The sequence below is a fragment of the Fusarium solani genome (genome assembly GCF_023522795.1).
Source record: "Fusarium solani strain SB1 chromosome Unknown bctg00000011, whole genome shotgun sequence".
Classification (NCBI taxonomy): domain Eukaryota; kingdom Fungi; phylum Ascomycota; class Sordariomycetes; order Hypocreales; family Nectriaceae; genus Fusarium; species Fusarium solani.
Genome location: NW_027072149.1, coordinates 441,358 through 459,031, shown reverse-complemented (window position 1 = coordinate 459,031; position 17,674 = coordinate 441,358). Strand labels below are relative to the sequence as shown.

At 50.4% G+C, this 17,674-nt stretch overlaps 8 protein-coding genes across 8 annotated transcripts; 2 read left to right on the top strand and 6 right to left on the bottom strand.

The window, feature by feature from the left end:
- Positions 1-146: 146 nt before the first annotated feature.
- MRS44_015182 (uncharacterized protein) lies at positions 147-977 on the bottom strand (the record flags this gene model as incomplete). The annotated part of the gene is made up of 1 exon (XM_046277577.2): positions 147-977. One exon carries the CDS (start codon positions 975-977, stop codon positions 147-149), a length of 831 nt encoding a protein of 276 aa, XP_046126123.1.
- A 539-nt stretch (positions 978-1,516) lies between these two features.
- MRS44_015181 (uncharacterized protein) lies at positions 1,517-2,640 on the bottom strand (the record flags this gene model as incomplete). The annotated part of the gene is made up of 2 exons (XM_046277576.2): positions 1,517-2,563; positions 2,617-2,640. 2 exons carry the CDS (start codon positions 2,638-2,640, stop codon positions 1,517-1,519), a joined length of 1,071 nt encoding a protein of 356 aa, XP_046126122.2.
- Positions 2,641-4,350: 1,710 nt separating this feature from the next.
- On the top strand, positions 4,351-6,241 carry MRS44_015180 (uncharacterized protein; the record flags this gene model as incomplete). Its single annotated transcript, XM_046278999.2, has 3 exons — positions 4,351-4,703; positions 4,754-4,840; positions 4,909-6,241. The coding sequence occupies 3 exons, from the start codon at positions 4,351-4,353 to the stop codon at positions 6,239-6,241; spliced, it is 1,773 nt and encodes a 590-aa protein (XP_046126121.2).
- Positions 6,242-6,461: 220 nt separating this feature from the next.
- MRS44_015179 (uncharacterized protein) lies at positions 6,462-7,422 on the bottom strand (the record flags this gene model as incomplete). Its single annotated transcript, XM_046282657.1, has 3 exons — positions 6,462-7,198; positions 7,246-7,354; positions 7,411-7,422. 3 exons carry the CDS (start codon positions 7,420-7,422, stop codon positions 6,462-6,464), a joined length of 858 nt encoding a protein of 285 aa, XP_046126120.1.
- A 1,272-nt stretch (positions 7,423-8,694) lies between these two features.
- Positions 8,695-9,855, top strand: MRS44_015178 (uncharacterized protein; the record flags this gene model as incomplete). The annotated part of the gene is made up of 1 exon (XM_046271611.1): positions 8,695-9,855. The coding sequence occupies one exon, from the start codon at positions 8,695-8,697 to the stop codon at positions 9,853-9,855; it is 1,161 nt and encodes a 386-aa protein (XP_046126119.1).
- A 210-nt stretch (positions 9,856-10,065) lies between these two features.
- On the bottom strand, positions 10,066-11,025 carry MRS44_015177 (uncharacterized protein; the record flags this gene model as incomplete). The annotated part of the gene is made up of 1 exon (XM_046277575.2): positions 10,066-11,025. The coding sequence occupies one exon, from the start codon at positions 11,023-11,025 to the stop codon at positions 10,066-10,068; it is 960 nt and encodes a 319-aa protein (XP_046126118.1).
- Positions 11,026-12,221: 1,196 nt separating this feature from the next.
- Positions 12,222-12,999, bottom strand: MRS44_015176 (uncharacterized protein; the record flags this gene model as incomplete). The annotated part of the gene is made up of 2 exons (XM_046277574.2): positions 12,222-12,703; positions 12,813-12,999. 2 exons carry the CDS (start codon positions 12,997-12,999, stop codon positions 12,222-12,224), a joined length of 669 nt encoding a protein of 222 aa, XP_046126117.2.
- A 3,476-nt stretch (positions 13,000-16,475) lies between these two features.
- MRS44_015175 (uncharacterized protein) lies at positions 16,476-17,153 on the bottom strand (the record flags this gene model as incomplete). The annotated part of the gene is made up of 1 exon (XM_046277573.2): positions 16,476-17,153. The coding sequence occupies one exon, from the start codon at positions 17,151-17,153 to the stop codon at positions 16,476-16,478; it is 678 nt and encodes a 225-aa protein (XP_046126116.1).
- Positions 17,154-17,674: the final 521 nt, after the last annotated feature.

Sequence of the window (17,674 nt, the reverse complement as noted above, 5' to 3'; positions counted from 1 at the left end):
CAAGTTAAGGTAGCTCATATATGCAAGCCTCATCTGACGGCAGTGGCCAAAATCATAACCAAATATTGTAGTTCTCTATCAACCAGCCATCCCTGCCTCAGCATCTTATTTGGTGGCCAGTACGATACAGAGGCCTGCCCTTATCATCATGCCTTAGGCCAGTATTTGTCCCTTACCAGAGCCAAGTTCTCGCCCGAAAACTCTGTTATTCCTCTATCCTCACACCTTGTCCTCGTCCGCACTACCTCAACTGTTTCACCGGTTTTCTGATCTACCGCTGTCATCTTGACAAGAGTCCTCTTCAACATGGATCCCTCTAGGGCCCACTTTGGCACAGATTGTTCATACGGAAAGCCCTTCTTCCTGACCATCTCGAGCATGTCGTCTTTGTTCTTTCCGTGTAGCTCCTCTGTTGTGAAAAGACTCCTTGCAAAGCCTGATACGCTGTTCCGGATGGCGTCGCCGCGGCATCGCCATATGACATTGCTCAGGCACTCTTCAACGTTTGGGACGTTAAACAAGCGACCATCGAAGTGAGGAAGTGTCTGGTTCTCGAAATGAGGAAAAGGGAGTGGGGAAAAGCCCTTGACGGGTGGTTCTGGTGTCTCGACCAGTGCGTCCACGAGGTGCGAGTAAAAATGAACAGAGCAACGTCCCGCAGCTAGCGAGGCAATCTTTGTAACACGCCCATTAAACTGGCTACCGACACCATCTGGGAACACAAGGGTGATCTCATCTGACTGCGTGTACGCCAAAGTGGCTGATGAATATGCGCCAAGTAGGTCAGCAGATGTCTTGACCATGGCGGTGTGTAGCCGCTCATCGAAGGGTTTCGCAAATGACGCTGTGAACTTGGAAAAAGAGTGGCCGTCGAGTCGGAGGACGGCAGGCTTTGATGGATCGAGGTGGATCTCCGTTGTTGCTTCGTACTCCTTCATGCGTGAAGCCAACGGTTTGGATGGGGGCTGGTTCTCCATTTTGACGGTTGCTCTTTTTGTTAAACAAAAGAGAAAGCAGGCTCCTGAAGCTCAGCTATACACACGACTCTCTTATAATGGTGGTTGTCTGACTCACCCCGGGCTGAGCCCAATGTTAGTCACCGCCAAGTGGAGGCTGTTCAGCTGTCTCAGCCCACCTTGGTCCAGACCCCATCCCGCAGCCTGCCCAGAGGCGCCAAGACATGGCTCCAGCTGCAATTGGGCTATTGGTATGGGTTGTTAAGCTTAATCTCTTAGCCGATTGCATGTCAGGGGAACGTTGTCTTGGGGAAACACATCCAAGGAAGTCCCCAGGAGCTCACGAAGCTAAGATGTGACTGATCAAAAGCAAACATCAAAAGAGTTGTCATCATTCATGAATGCTACCATGTATCATCTATAGCTTCTATCAAAGATCCGACTATGAAATTTTCCCAAACCCCAAATGCAAGATGCCACCCAAAGAAATGTTCGCACGCTTCACAATGTCCGCCCAAAGAGATATGCCGCTTTAAAGATTCCGCCCAAAAATGCACAACTTACAAAGCCCTCATGCGAAAGTCGGGCTCCCATTCTAACTCTTCAATAGTATGAGATCGACCCACGTGGTTAACCAATGCATCGGCGCTCGCACAGAGAACGTCTCCGTCGCGGAACTTGGTGCAGAGAACGCAGGCAAAGTCCCCGTCTGGGGTATGACACTTGATCACGAATCGTTGGTTGACGATGAACTCAAGATCTTCATCGACCTCTCGCTCGTATCCGTCGATCGTGATCCACCTTGTCGTGGGCTTCCGGATAGCCCAGATGTCGTCGGCTTCAACACCGAGTTTGATCCCACAGGCCGGACATTGACAGATGCCTCCAGGGGCAAAAGTCGAGGCCATGCGCATATTCTTATCGCACTGTAGATCAATGCTATATATGCAGTATAGAGGATCGGGCTCGGATCGGACAGGTTCGGATCGGGGGTGTTCGGACCGGACGATGCTCGATGCGCGGCTGCGAGCGGGAGCAGGGAGTGCCTTTTGCGGAGGCAGCGGCTTCGGGGGCGGAGCCAGTGCTGGCCTTGGCTTCTCGGTAGCCATCAATAGGCGTTGTCGCTGCTCTCGAAGAGCTCCGAGGGATCCGTCTCGTGCGGCGTTCGAGGCAGCGATAAGGTGTTGCATGTCGACGCGGTCAAGTCGCCGACCGTGGTATACGGCATCTTGCAGGACGTTGATGACGGTTTGCTGCAGAGCAATAACCTGTGCCTGCAGCTTATTCTCGGTGACCACGTCTCCGATGGCGAATTTCCGACCGAGTCGTTCGTACCCATCCTCGAATTCCCGGCTGATGAGGACACTCGACTTCTTGAGCGAAGCGCTGACCTCGTCCGTCTCTTTCTCCTTCTCTAGCGTCTGGTCCTTTTCCTTGGCCTTCTTCTCCGACTTTTCGACTTGCTCCTTGAGCTTCTTGATCTCTTCGTCTTGGGTCGTGTCGCGGTGGTTCTGCTTGCGGCGCTCCTTGACGCGGTCCCAGAGGCCGATGGACGAGGTGAATGTGCCGACGAGGGTGGAACACAGCACGGCTATGATGTAGGTTTTCTGGTGCGAACCTTAGCAGGAGGTCAAAGGTAGATGCGAGCGTGCAGAGATACCTTGAGGTGCTTGTCCTCGATCATGTTGGCGTGGTTCATCACGACAGTGTGTCTGCTATCGGCTTGTCGTCTGTAGGAGGAGTCGGATGTCTGGCGACACGATCGGCGTCAACTCTCGGGAGAGCAGCGGCATCGGGTATATAGAAGTCATGATGGGTACGGTATCGTACACGATGGTTGCACACCGCAAGTCGCTCGATCAGCGTCGTTGGTCGGCAACGCGAACTTTAGTGCATAGACTTGCACCACCACCATGACGTCACGGTAAACCTTCCCAGTTTTGAGACAGTGATCTACAAAATTGCGATGACGTGTCAGAACCTGGTCCCTCCTGATTGGTCGGGTATAAGTTGATCGTGTTTCCGGGGTGCCTCGGGATTCCACCGAGCTAGCGGCAAAGGCGTCAAGGCGAAAAACGAGAGATTGGGGGTTACAACCAATTGAAGGGGGAGGATTGTTTCATGACGACTGGATTGATGCTTTCATGTATTCTCCGACGACGAGGGGGTTATATGATCGTAGTTAATCACTTTATCCATGTTCTAATCGCGTAGTTGTAACGTGGGTTGGGCTCTGAAGATTGGACCCTGATCTGCATGTCAAATTACAAAGAACGTTGGGATTTTCACAATGGACGGGCTGAGCGTAGAGTGTTGAAAGAATAAACTGTGAATTTGGTAGAAATCACTGTGAGTGCTCATAGAGTAATTACATTCTTTTATATCAAGTTGGAACCATTATTTGTGATAATATGGAAGAGCCAACTGCGTCACTCAGCTGTCACCCTAGACTTGTATCGCGCACTGGGAACATCCCAAGCCGCCAAGTCTTAATGGCGATGACTTGCCAAGCCCTGCAAGGAACCTTACCCAAATGCTTATTTTCTCATGATTGGTTAGGCTTTACTGTCGAGTCTTAGACAAAGGCAGATCAGAAGTGACAAAGGGACATTGCAAGGGGGCCACGTGACTCGTGGTATCAGTTCAAAGGAACAAGCAGATGATGGGGATCAGCGATATGTCTCAAATACTTTGCTGAGTAATCTTGGGCATTTGCGTTTGATGTTAGGCACCCATTAGTCGGATAATATTGCAATCGGATGACTAGAAGGGAAGAGGAACCTGGATCAGTCTAAGACAGCAAGTCTTGATGACGATGGTGACATCCAAGCGATCGACCGACTAGAAGATTCTGCAATATCTCAAAGGCGAAAAAGAAATGCACAGCTGATCCAACACGATGCTGCAAATGTGAACAGCTCCATGCAAACTGACGGGTGGTCACGTGACCACCTGCAACATGACATCGTGTCTCGCGATGGTGGCAATGCATGCATCAACAAACCAAGAGTGTTTATCATTTTTTCATGCGTAGCAAGGGACTCGTCCTTGCAACAGAAGATGCATGCGCTGGTTTACATGCTCTTAAAGTATTTTCGTGCATCCGGCAACGGCCCATCGTTTCTTTCGGCCGAAATGTCGGCGTTAAGCCACACATGCTGTCGAAAGGAAGTCAAAACAGTAAGCTTATTCACCCTGAAAGCTGATAGCAATTGATGGAAGGGAACACTGCTATTTAATGGGTTGGATTTACTTAATTTCCAAGCACATCTGCAAGCAATGAGGTAGATGGGTACCAAAACTAAGACAATCTTGGGAGTACTGTTAACTCGACAAGCGCATCAACGGTATCTGTTAAGAGAAAACGATATTTAAATGCTCGTGGAAAGTTAAAATGATACTTAGAATTCTCATCCCATCGACTCTCCTGCCTTTAAAAGCGACTTGTAGTCCAAATGAATGCCTTTTCACCCACGTCATTCCTTCTTTTGACGACTTGCAAACATCACTTCACCAACCACTTCTCTTCTGCTTCTCAAAAACTCACAAGGCCAAACCTTTCATGATTGATGGAGAGGTCTATTGTGCGCTATGCGGCACCCTCACTTATTTCAACCCACCCTTGGGTCGGCCGGGCGTGACCCACGGCAATCTGAATGCCTCCTATAGCGTCCTCGCCTCCCCAGTAAGAACCCTCTGGTGGTTGAGAGAGACAAGTATCCTTACTGAGAACCTCGGTGGCGTAGGGTTAGTAACCCATTTCTAACCTTGGGAAGACCTTGACTGACGTATTATAGAATTGCCCTAATGGAAGACGCTCGTCATCTCGGCAATGGCCTCTACGCTTACGATATACGACATATGGGAACAATAAAGCAATATGCGTTAGTGCACCATCTCTGTTCAAGTTGCTGTTTATTCTATGGGGTATTTGGCTGACATTTCAATCCAGGTATAACAATCAGACAGACTTTCCCGTAGCGTTTCCCGTCCATGCTGTATGCATGTATCTATTTCAAAAGATGCTTGAACCGCAAGAGTTGGACCTTGAGTGTGTCTACAAGGCATTCAAGAAGTTTGCCAGCTCAGCCCCCTCAAGATGCCTGACCTTGGACTATGGCGGCGCTGAGAGGTTCATGGGAAAATATTGGAAATTCGCTCCAGGCGAGAGGCATTATCTGGTCACGCCCTCCACGGACCAGGCCCTCAGAAGGTGGTACACTAGGCTGCAGAACCAACCCCCAGAAACGAATGGGGAAACCCGGGTTGTTAAACGTCTACCAAGTTTAAGGGATGACCCATTCGTCAAGTTGCCTCCTGAGCTCGTCTTGCTCACCACGGAGCATATGACCATGGCTGATTTCTGTCAATGGAGAGGAGCATCGAGGAGGACTGCTCTTCTCCCTTTGGAGAACAAGAATTGGAGGGACAGGCTGATTCGGGATATGCCTTGGATGTTTGACGTGCCCTATCCCGAGATTTCTGAGTCGCCCGTGGACTGGGAGGAGGTCTACAAGACACTTCACTTAGCTTCGTTCAGTCATGGTGTGCACAGGAGTCCAGCCCTTATCAACAGAAAGCGGATATGGCAGGTCTGTTCGCCACTCGTCAAGGCTTTCCACGATGAAATGGCCATCCAGAACAAGGAAAAAGAGGCAATACCCGAAACCATGATCGACGCGGTAGTCGACACAGGGCCCAAGCCCAATTACAAGACTTGCCGAGAGCTTCTTTTCCTGCGCAAGTTCGGCGACTTGGACTCTGTACACCCCAAGATTGTGGTTGAATGGACCAGGAACTTCGAATTCAAGGCCATCAAAGTTGGAAACTGTGGCTTTGTGTACAAGAAAAGAATGGGCCTCGACCTCGAAAACCAAGTGTTTTTCCCCGAAGACGGCTGGCTCGCGGGCATCTCGATACGAATCTACCACGATCGACCGGACGACGATGAAGAAGACGACATAATTCCCGCTCAAACAGTAATTACCGGGATATTCTTTCCCTTCAGCCTGCCTCCTGTTGGTGGCCACGCCGACTTTGGAGATCCGGAATGCCACGCCACGCATTTTCTCGCACCCCGAGCGGGGCATTTCATTGTCGGCCTCAAGGTGTACGATGATGAGCAGGACAAGGTTACGGGGATTGAGCTCATCCAGCAGCCGTTGGCAAAGTTAAGGCGGCCTAGCCGGAGGGCTATGGTTGATATGGTTTCTGCGGAGGTATGGAATGCTGAGGATACAAAGGAGAAGTTTTGGATTGGTATTGACGAAGAATTTTTGGATTGATATTGACAAATGCTAGTGTTGATTTGTTTTGTATGAAGGATATGTCGAGGTAGGGAGGGGTCGATTGTGCAATGGATTTGGAAGCTTGGTGTTTGTGTGAGTTAGGTAGGTAGGTAGATTGGTTACGTCGGTAGGGCCTGTGTTGATAGTATTATTATCTCTCAAGAGAGCAAAGAATGCCTTGTTAGATCCAAGTTTGCCACCCTCCATCCAATCCAACTCAGTGAAGGCTTGGATAAACCTTTTTGAACGACTTGGTCGTAGAGACCCTTTTCCACCACTGCTTAGTCTTTGGCCCAACACTAAACTCAGGGTCTGACTTTCGAATCAACTCTTCCAACAGTCCAAAGTTGTGAATATCAGTCGGTTCTGTTCCAGCTCCCCACATGGCATGCGAGAGCCAGGGTATGGCGTGAAAGTCGGCTTCTGTGAGAGAGTCTCCGGCAGCGAACGGGAGCACGAGAATTTCCTCGAGCTTGTTCATACCGGATGCAAAGGTACGGTACTGACTGTGGGAGGTCTCGAAGAATTGCTGGTGATCGGCACCGAGCTCTGTGGTGTAGAGTCTATTCACTGCTCCATTCTCTTCCCTCTTGAAGCTGTAGAAAGCATTGTCAGGTGCTGCCTTGTGTTCCTGCTCGAGCTTGGTCTGTCGGTTCTGGAGAAAGTCCTTCCACATGCTAGCTTTCTTGGCCTCCATCTCCTTGGTATCACGAGCATCAAAGAGGATGACATTGGTGTCGACGTCTGCAGAGTGAACGTGATCGATGATTTGCTGCGCCTTTTGTTGCACCTTGGGGTCTTTGGGTACGAGAGTGGCTTCGCCCACGCTGTCCACGTAACGGAGGATGTCTATGCTCTGGACGAGGGGCTTTTCGAGGGCAGAAGACACCAGAGATGGGACAGTGCCGTGGGGGTTGATCTTGAGATATTCTGGCGCAAAGTTCTCTGCGGCAGCTGGGAAATGTGAGTGTTGATCCCAACGTGAAGGTGTTGAAGCGTACCCAAGTTTATCTCCTTGACTTCGTAGTCATCTGTAGAAAATCCTTTCTCTGCCAAGGCAAGATGGGCAACGCCCGCCCACTGCGAGCCAACAAACGAGTAGAGAGTGAGCTGGGGCGAAGGTCAGGTCTGTTCAATTCTACCTGTTCTTTTGAGAGGGGACAAACCTTTGGAGCCATTTCAATTGTTGCAAAGGGGTCGAATTGTGATGCAGGCTCTACGGGGCTGTGAAGTTTGCTTTTCCAGTGAATGTTCCGCTGCAACAAGGCATTTTATACACTTTGATTGCCAAGATGTCTATTTTCAGCATCACACTGATTCCACATGCACAATACAGTATCAAAAGATTGCTGCAGCCGCCCGAGTCTACTCAGGTGGAATATTGGAATGTAGTCGGCTTGCCAATCCAACTTATCGTAACCCCAAGCCAGTCCATCGCGAGTACAGTGTAATACATGCGACAGTTGTTGGCAATCACCTCATTCAATAAACACAGATTCCAAAGTGTCATTAAACTTCCAGGTTTGATCTGCCGCTTGGCTGGGTCTAAGCCATAAGCAGGACGCGGGTGAGATCTTAGTGCGTGTTGACTTTGGAATCATTCAGGGTTCAGCCTATGAGTTTAAATATTTTACGTAACTGAAACCGAAAATTGCTCGTGGCTTTGGGATTTGATGCCAGTCAACAGTCTGGGAGAAGCAATTCAGGACGATGAGATGGAATCATCCCTTTATTTGGCTTGAATGGTACGAGGTTAATGGGGAACAGAATTAACGAGGATGAACTGCCGATTTTGGGAATGGGAAGGAATCTTGAGGTGTTCTGTCAAGGTTTTCTGAATAGCATCAACGTGGCGGGCTCCAAGCCGACGCCCAGGCTGTAATTGCGTCGCTAGGAGACTACCCTGCGAAATGCCAGTGAATAATTGAAACGCAACATCGAAGATACCCGAGAGACTGAATTCTCGTGTGCAGCGAACTTGACATTGATCCTCGCTAGAACCATGTAATAAACACGACGACGTGGATCGCTTGAGGCTTGCCCAAGCTCAGCTGAACCCTGCAGCCGCTATCCCTGTCAGCTTTGGAATCACTCCAGACCTTGAAACTCCAGCCGTAGGAAATATCTCCGAGAAGAGGCACAGTCTGGGGTCCAGTAGGGCTGAGATCGCCTGGGAAATCGGCACCGAATAACATTCGACGTCACATCAAGGGGCCAAACTTGCTCAGCCTCTTGCCGCAAGCCGAGATGCCTTGTTGTGGAGGTGATGGCTTCAGCGTAATTAGTCGATGCGTCGTAATTATTTTAACTTGAAGGGGAGTTGTTGGATTGTATAAAGAGTAGTGAAGAGCACTCGGGACAGAACCATCAACAGCTTCACCATCACAACAACCACCACAACTCTCATTTCAACACATTCTTTCAACATCTCTGCCACAGTAGCCATCAAAATGCGTGTCCTAAACCTCGCCTCTCTCACCCTCGCTGCCATCTCCGGCATCGAAGCCCGTGCCGGCATCGACATTCGTGTCCAAGGCGGTTCAGCCAAGAGCGCAGCTGGCGCCGTCTTTGCCATGACCAACGAGCCTACCGGGAACAGAGTCATCGCTTTCTCTCGCAACGGCGATGGTTCTTTGACTCAAACTAAGGCGTACCTTACTGGTGGGCGGGGTCAGGGTGTTGACTTTGATACCCAGGGCGGTCTTCAGCTGGATGCCAAGAACAAGTATCTTTATGCCGTCAACCCGGCCGACGATCTGATCACCGTTTTTGCTGTTGATGGCTCGTCTCTCACTAAGGTCCAGACCATATACGGAGGTGACCAGCCTCTTAGCATCACCCTGAGCAAGAGCGGATATGCCTACTCCCTCACTGGTTCCGTTGCCTCGACTGGCATCTTTGGCTTCAAGGTCGACGGCAAGACCGGAAAGCTCTCCCCTCTCACCAATGAGACTATCCCACTCAGTACCCCTATCGGTGTCCCTGGTGTCGTCGCTTTTGCCCCTAATGGTCGATCCCTGATTGTCACCAACAAGGTCGGCAGCACAATCGATGTCTTTTCCATCGATGAGAAGGGCCAAGCCAGCTCCGCACCCGTCACCACCATGGCCTCCAGCGGCCTCCGCCCCTTTGGTGCTGTTTTCAACAACGAGAGCACCTTGTACGTCGTCGAGTCCGGCCTCCCCGCCTTCAAGAACAGCGCTCTGTCCACCTACCACCTCAATGGTGGAGAGGTTCCCAGCTTGACCGCCGTCACCAAGGCCGAGCGAAGCGACCAGACCGACGCCTGCTGGGTCGTCGTCACCCCCGACAACCGCTACGCCTACACTGCCAACTTTGTCTCCAACTCCATCTCTAGCTACGCCATCTTCAACAATGGAACCACTTCTCTCATCGAAGGCGAGGCAGCTCTTCCCGGTGATGGCTCCGAGCCTGTTGATCTTGCCCTCAGCAGCGACGGCATGTATCTTTACAACCTCCTCCGAGGCTCCGGCGCTGTTGTTGCTTACAAAATCAAGGAGGATGGTTCGCTTCAGCAGGTTGGCGACATGTTTGGAAAGGGAATGGGCCTTATGCCTGGACTTGGTAATTCTGGCCTTGCTGCTTTTTAAAGGGTTGGCGAAATGACTATCCAAGCATAGACTGGGCAGTACACAGATGTCCATGTACCTGACTAGTGTCTTTCTTTGCCCGTATTATAGTTATCGCATTTAGACCTTACACTTGATTGTGTCATGACACATCTTGTTGGTACACACATTAGAGGCTTCATATTTCATAACTATCCTGACTAGACTACTCATCTATCCATCATATCTAAATTACTCCTCAGGCTTGGGGAAGAGATCCTTATACTGAAGAAGGGTCTCCCGGAAAGGCACTGGCTTCCGACCTGTCAGCTTCTCAACATTATCCGTCGTCTTGGCCATGTGTCCTTCGGCAACCATCTCGCCACAGCACATCAAATCGCCAATGCACAGCTTCATGGGCAACTGAGAAAAGTCACCAAAGAAGTCGGTAGGTAGTCCATGGTCCAGCCACCACTGCTTGAGCTCGTCGTCTGGCATGTCCACGAGCTCTCCCTTATAACCAGTCTGGCTGCACATCCAGTCAAAGACTTCCTGGTTTGTGACGGCCTCAGGGCCAGTGATGTCGTATACAGTGTTGGGCTCTCCCTTGCCGAGCAGTAGGCAAGCAAGAACGCGACCGCAATCCTCTCGGGCAACATAGGCGCCGGCTTGGCCGTGGGTGTTTGTCAACCAGCGGTCACCGCAGAACTTGAATGAAGGGGCGAAAAGAGTGGGAATGTTGTCAGCGTAGAGGTAGTTGCGCTGTATGCTGTAGTCCAGACCAGAGGCGTAGATGATCTTTTCGATAGCGTGATGGTCTCGAGGCAAGAAGGGAATATCCTCTTCGTTCTCGGCCTCAATTCCAGCTCCGATAAATGATGTGTAGCAGACGCGCTTCACGCCGCATGCCTTTGCTGCATCAACAACAGTCTGAGCCTGACGTCGTCGGCCTTCACCAAAGAGCCATGTGGAGATGAATGAGACAGCCTCTGCTCCCTCAAACACGGCCTTGAGGCTCTCGATGTCATCATAGGTGGCAACAGCGAACTTGGCGCCCTTGTCTATCCAAGACTGGCGCAGCTCAGCAGGGACGGCATCTTCTTTGTATGTTGTGAGAACTAGCTCGTCCTCGGGTTGAACGATCTCAACGGCGTGGCTGGCAGCAATCTTGCCCAGATTTCCATCTGCGCCGGTGAGGACGTACTTGGGCATGTTGATTGCTTCAAGGTTGATTTATATGGGTATTTGAGGAGAGAGAGTGATGATGGGACTTTTAAGAAGACAATGCGATTTATATGAGAGAATATCGAGCAAGTAACAAACTCTGATAGACGCCTGATAGCCCTATCCTTTATACTTGAAGCTGAGGGTATCCACTCGTCAACTGATGAATGGGTCCAACTATCAGATCACCCCAACACGACATCCACAATCATGCCACGCACCCGCATAAAAACAAGCAGGAACCGGATGATAACTATCCTCATGTGGCTCTGCAATTCCGAGGCATTCCCGATTTGTGGGTAAACGTAGATGCCGACCCAGAACGGCGGTAAAGACTTTGAGGCTATTCCCCTTGCAGGTAGTCCAAGGTGACATCACCTCATCGCCTCGCTGTGGGTGGATAACCATTCGATGTCGCGGAAAGCTCGCACCCTTCAAGGTCAGGACATCATGTCAGTGTCACCCAAGTGTTGCGTGGCGGATAGTTGGGGACTAGGCCATTCTTCAAGGTGAGACCAGGCTATATATCAAACCACTTCTATATCGCCGCCCGTCAGTTGATCCACTAACGGTACGGAATGGTCCGGAGGCACAGTCGAACGGACTTCCGCCGCCGGACCTGTCCATTACTATCGAGTAGCTTGGTGTCATTTCCTCGACCTGGGAGGCTAGGTGAGACTTAAACTTTCAGGCTTTATGGTCCAAAGGATTATGAATGAGCGCTATTGTATATGGCCATGAAATGTAGAGTTGATGTAAAGAAAAAGGGCGTAGGAGGATGCCAGGCTCTGTGTTCAGGACAACAACTATAACAACGACGTGAACAGAGACCAGCTAGGATGAGTCCTCTACTGCAGGGAGTAGAAGGTTAAAAAAAAAGGGCCACTGTGTTAGCATTGGGATATGATGCTATGATGTGTTGATAATGTGCTCTTTATTATAGTTGAAGCCCGGCCCTTGATAGGTTAACTGAGCCAGAAGATCGTGAACAGAGACTGGTAGCGGAAGTGATTTAGCCTACACATTAACGGGAACGGTTTCGTTTCTATAGTCGTGCTAACTAATATGTTTTTATCCGTTCTCGCCAAGTTAAGCAAGCCAGGCCTTTCTGTGATGATGCGTTCGTTTGAGAGATAGTTGTTGAGTCATTCCAGCTCTCGCCCCAAGTTCAGCCACAGCCAAGTTTAGAAGCTAGCGACGAAATCCTCGTCTGCCTTGGCTCCAACTCTTTGCAGCTCATGGTTGGCAATCAGAGACGTGCTGAACTCTCTAGCAATGCCAGGATTCTCCCAGCCCGTAACCAAAACGAAACCTTTGCCTGCGCTTCCTCCCAATGCCTTGTGCTCAACGTCTTCAAGCAACCACCCTGTTGCCGCCGCCTTGAACCCTTTCAAGCTCTTGACCGACTGGACCATTTCGAGAGCCGATGCGTCAACTGCCGCAGCATCAACAGAAGCCGGGAAGTAGAACTTCTGGATGACGGTCGGAGTATCTTTGAAAGCGGCGGCCGGTGGGGACGGGCTTAACTCTCCTTCCGCCCCGTAGACATTGAGCATGGCATGTTTGAGGTTTGGAGGCCCAGCCAAGATGGCGCTCACTTTTTCCAAGAAAGGGCCATATTTGGGAGATTCGGTCGCTGCTTGGTGAGCCTCAATGCTCTCCCAGTCTGGCTCATTGTCAGCGCGACCAAAAGGCAAAAGGAAGATGGTGGTAGAGGTTGCGGAGCCCCTTGTCTACCCCAGCGGAAGACATGACGAGTGAGGGAACATTCTTACCCACAATCTCTACCATGGTATTGGTGTTCTTTTCATCCACGCTGTAGAGGGAGCTGCGAAACCCCTCAAAGGAACTCAATGTCTTGAGGCAATCTCTCCAGATGCGGCTCCCTTCAGACTCAGGATCTACCAAGTTTGCTCCTGGTACTAACGAGAGCACTGCAAATTCGGTCGTGGGTCTGGCCATGCTTGCTTGGGATAGATTGGTACGTGTGTTTAATGGGCATGTCATAGAAAGGGAGGAAAGTGAGGGCGTTCAAGACGCTGACCATGTCGCACAGTAGTACAGTACGTGGCATTAGCCCCCCTCGTGACCCATTGTTGTCTGCATGTCTCGGGGGGTCGAGGTGCCCCGTCCGAAGGGGCGGCCCGGGACTGGATATCTTGCGGTCCGCTTCCGACGAACTCGGCAGGATGGAGCGGCAATAAACGTCCTGAAAGAATCACGATAAATCATAGTCTATATAAGCGCTTGCTCGTAGTAAATCTATGAAGTAAGGAGAAATAAAGCTACCATATTTCTTCTATTCTCACGACCACACCCCTCTATAGCTTATGCCCTTGAAGTTAAAGATATCGTGCCTTTGCCGCGCAACCTTTAGAGAGATACCTACTGTCGGGTAAGTACCCAGGCCAGTTAGTACGGTACTAAGAATCTTGATAAGGGGGAAGTTCTGACCAACCAACCACCGGCGATAACGAATGGCTCTGGCCCTAGTGACGGTCATTCGTCAGACCTCATCCCAGAATCTGTGATTATGGGGTACCTGAATATCAGCCTCAGTGACTAACTTGAGTTGGCCTTTCATGTTCATATTGTCGACGCATTGCGCCCTATCAACTATCTCCAGTCCGAAGGCATTATCCTTGGCCATGTTCTGTTTCCACCGCCAGCGACTTTTTGGCAAGATGGAGACTGTCACCTATCATTTTATTATCGCACCAAAGGGAAAAGTGATTCAATAGCTTAGCATTCGACGTTTAACAAGAACCAACCCCGGAACCCCCAAATATCAAGACGTAATAAAAACACATTCCGATAGAGTACATGGAGCGACCAGTAACGAAACAAGCAGCACAAATCCATCAAACCCTACATGGTTGGCGGCCTCGGGGGGCGGACGTCGTTGTATCGGGGTTGGGAACGACGTTCCTTCAGATACTCCTCTAAAAGCAACGTTCTTATTGCCGCATCCCTGACTGCCACATCGTGCAGCAGCCCGCTTGACAATGGACAACTGGGCGGTTGAAAGGTCGCTGAGCTGATTGAAGATGACCAAGTCGTAAGCCTCCTGGAGGAGAGCGTCTGGCTCACACCGATTAGCCATCTTCCCTGGGGGAGGTAAGACGAAACGGAATGTTGTGAAGACGATGACGCCGTGCTAGAGGACAGGAGAGAACGGTTGAAAAGAGAGGATGGAGGATGTTGATGATGAAGTGGATGAAGGTGATGACACCCCTGAGATTACCTTCGCTGCCCACCCGTGACCATCTTGTGATGCATCTCATCTCAAAGTGGCTATGAGCGTCAAGGAAACAGCGGTAACCCTAGTATTTTAATTAGACCCAACGCCACGGCAAATATCATCTTCCAACCGACTTCGAGAACTTGGCCCTTTGAGTAACAAGTTCAGCCACGTCAGTCAGTCAACATCCACTAGCGGCTAGCAAACTGATGCAGGCCCCCAAATGTGGCAACCAATAGTGACAAACAACATGTCGGCATCGAACGGGTGCAAAGGCAAAGTTTCCGGAATGATCCCATGATGCTTATGAGATCCTTTGGCCAAGTGATATTCTTTCTTGTGGTCAAAACACCCGCCCAAAAAGGCCGCCATATCAACAAGTAACCATCTGCCAGCTGGCAAATGGTCCTTGGGTTACATGCGTCTTGGAATCAGAGGATGTGCGGACACGCCATTAAAGGGCCCCATATTCTTTGTTCACTTACTCACTGGCCCGCATCGGGCTTCGCCAGGTGAGAGAGCACTATTTCGTTTGTTCTCTTTTCAGCATGTATGCATCAAGCACGGTCTTTGATGAATACTACTCCATGCATTCTCCTAGAAACCCCGATCGTCACTTGTTCTCTTGGTTGCTACAAAATTACCCTTGCAAGATAAGTGCCCATGGTCATATGCCTCTTGCCTGAGCCAACAGCAAAACGTACTCTACAGACAACCTCTCTACTGCCGTGTGCGTCAGCAACAACTCTCAGGTAGGGCTCTCAGCCCTTCTATGATGTGTGAAGCTCACTCAATGATACAGTAGATCTGTGCTCTCCCATACGACGACCTTTCAAGGTGGGCAAAAGGGTTAAGGGGGGATGACAGGCCAACAGGGATGGCAAATACCCTAAAAGCTCAAAGCCCTCGGTGTTTTCCAAGAAGTTCGGGAAGCATCAGAAACCTCCCGATGGCCCAGCGTCCCAAACACCAACTCCCTCCACGATATTACGCTCTAGCGTAGTTGTTGGAAGCACAGGCAACCACAACAGAGCAGCAACGTCCAAGACAGTGGCCATCTTAATCAACGGTGGACATTTGTCTGCGCACGGGCTGCGGAATCTAATTTATTCAGACGACGAAGACGGACACACCAGAGTGGACTCGAGCAGTGAAGTTGAAGACCACAGGTCGAGCTCCCAAGATGAGATGAGTGATAGCGAAGATGACCGTAACCTCGAAAACTCGGACAATAAGTCGGAGGGAGTCGATGAAGAAACAGACCCTGACTTTGAGATGGTGGATGCTCCTCCAATCAAACCTACGCATCGCCATACGCCTAGCCGCAACCACTGTCACAGACATTTCTCCCGTCAAGGGCCTCCTCAAGATCCACTAACTCCCTATGGTACGTCTTCTTAGCCATCTAAGCCATCTTACACGCAACCCTCGAGCCTACCACCATATAGACCTCCCATTACAGTCCCAGCCCCTGCGTCGGTTTGCTTCGTGACCCTATCCGACTCGATCTCTCGCATCTAGAGTGACATACGAGCACCTCTTTTGGCAAAGGAGGATAGTCTTGTAGCTATTCGGGCTCAACTGACAGCGAAGACACTCCCAAAAATCTACCAGGCCGTTGACGAAGTAGCCGAGAAGATCATTGGGCTCACAATACGGCGGATCAAAGTTCGAGTGTCTGTGGCTGACTCCGATCTGCCAGAAGACCTATATGTGCAGAAGCGAAATTGGCTTGTGGTGGCTGGAGTTATCAAAGAAGTTTTGGAAGAAAAAACGGGTCTACATGATGCATTACTTGGGGGAAGTGGTGGTGGTGGATGTTCATTTGAGGAGGTCGAGAAGTTTGCCTTTCAACAACCTCCACATACGGCAACATCGACAAATTAAGCCGCTATTCATGCTAATCTGCTGCATCAAGTGTTTTCTGGAAGGCTAGTGAAGGAGGCTTATCAAGAAGGGCTGGTTTGTTTCGCACAGGCTGCACAGCGGCAAGGTGTGTCTCTTGGACGTTACAGCAACCTGGGAAATAATCAAGTGCTTTAGCAGGTCAACCCTACACTTCCCGTCATTTTGCCCAATTGCATTATTCTTCATGTATTAACTAGTAATCCTTGAGTCTCGTGGGTTGGCCCTTCATAGCTTGTTCCTCCTTTCCCGTCGGCTTGTAGTGTTAATGAAGAATGGGCAATAGATTGTCCTAAAAGCGCCCTGCATTGCCCCCAATCGTCCAAGTTGGGCCAGTCAGGTTATGCCGGCGAAAGATTTCTACCGCGTCGTTCAATGACCACTTCGTCCAGTCGGCATCGGCGTGGCGTCCGTACCATTCCGCAGCAAAATCCCAAATCTGCTCAACTGGCCGCACATCGCCCTTGGGGATTCCTCTAGTGGAACACCACTTGTCCACCTCAGCTTTGTCGCGGAACAGTAATTGGACCGAGCAGGTATATATGACGTTATCCCAGGCGTTTCGCATTGGGACTGGAAAGTGTACAACGTAGTCCTTGTTCAACAGCTTTCCATCTTCGACGGTGAGGGTCACTTCGTCGCCGATAGCACCGAGTCTTGTCGTGAGGGTTGCAGTGCCGCCTGCTAGCTTCATTACTCCCAGGGAACACCAAGCGCAGTTCCCCCACCATTTGCGCTCGCCTGATGTGACAATGCAGGTCGTGGGCGCTGCTGAAAACGGGTGGGCAACCCACACCTCGTCGGAATGTGGGTGCAGCACAACCCCATGGTAGTCTCCCAAAGCTTTGAGGCCCTGTCGTGCAGTGGCTTCACTGCATTGGAAACGGGTGGCGATCTCTCTGACTGTTGGGGGACGTTGGCTGGTAAGAAACGAGGAGATGATGGCTTCGTGCAGACTTGAATTGTCCATGATGAGAACGCGGAAGAACTACTAGCCCGAGTGTCGCAAGGGATTGGTATTCTTGGTGTTTCTTGGTGCGAGGAGGTAGTGCTTCGTGAAAAGACGGCGAAAGAAAGGATGGGGAACATTTGCCTTTTATAAGTGGTATGTATCCATTAGGTTAGAGCAACACCGGTGCGGACATAGGCACGCCTGGGTGGGGCTATCCAAGGTTGAGGGCGGAAGGGCGTTAATGACACATGTGGGTAGCTTGGGAGAATAGAATAAGTCGATGTGAGATTTTCCTGTCTCCTATCTTCTGTATAGTGTTTTGCCGAGTTGGCTTTTGCTGCCGTTATGTATTGATAACTGTGCCTTTGTTCTTGTGACTGATGACCTCTCCTGCAGACGTTATTGATGGCAAGATGGATGATGCTACTTCTACAGGTATGCGGCTATATAGACTTAGGGGCAACGCACATGAGTTCGGTTCATCTTATATTCATCTTTATTCCCCCTCAATACAACAAGTTTAACCGACCCACCACCCC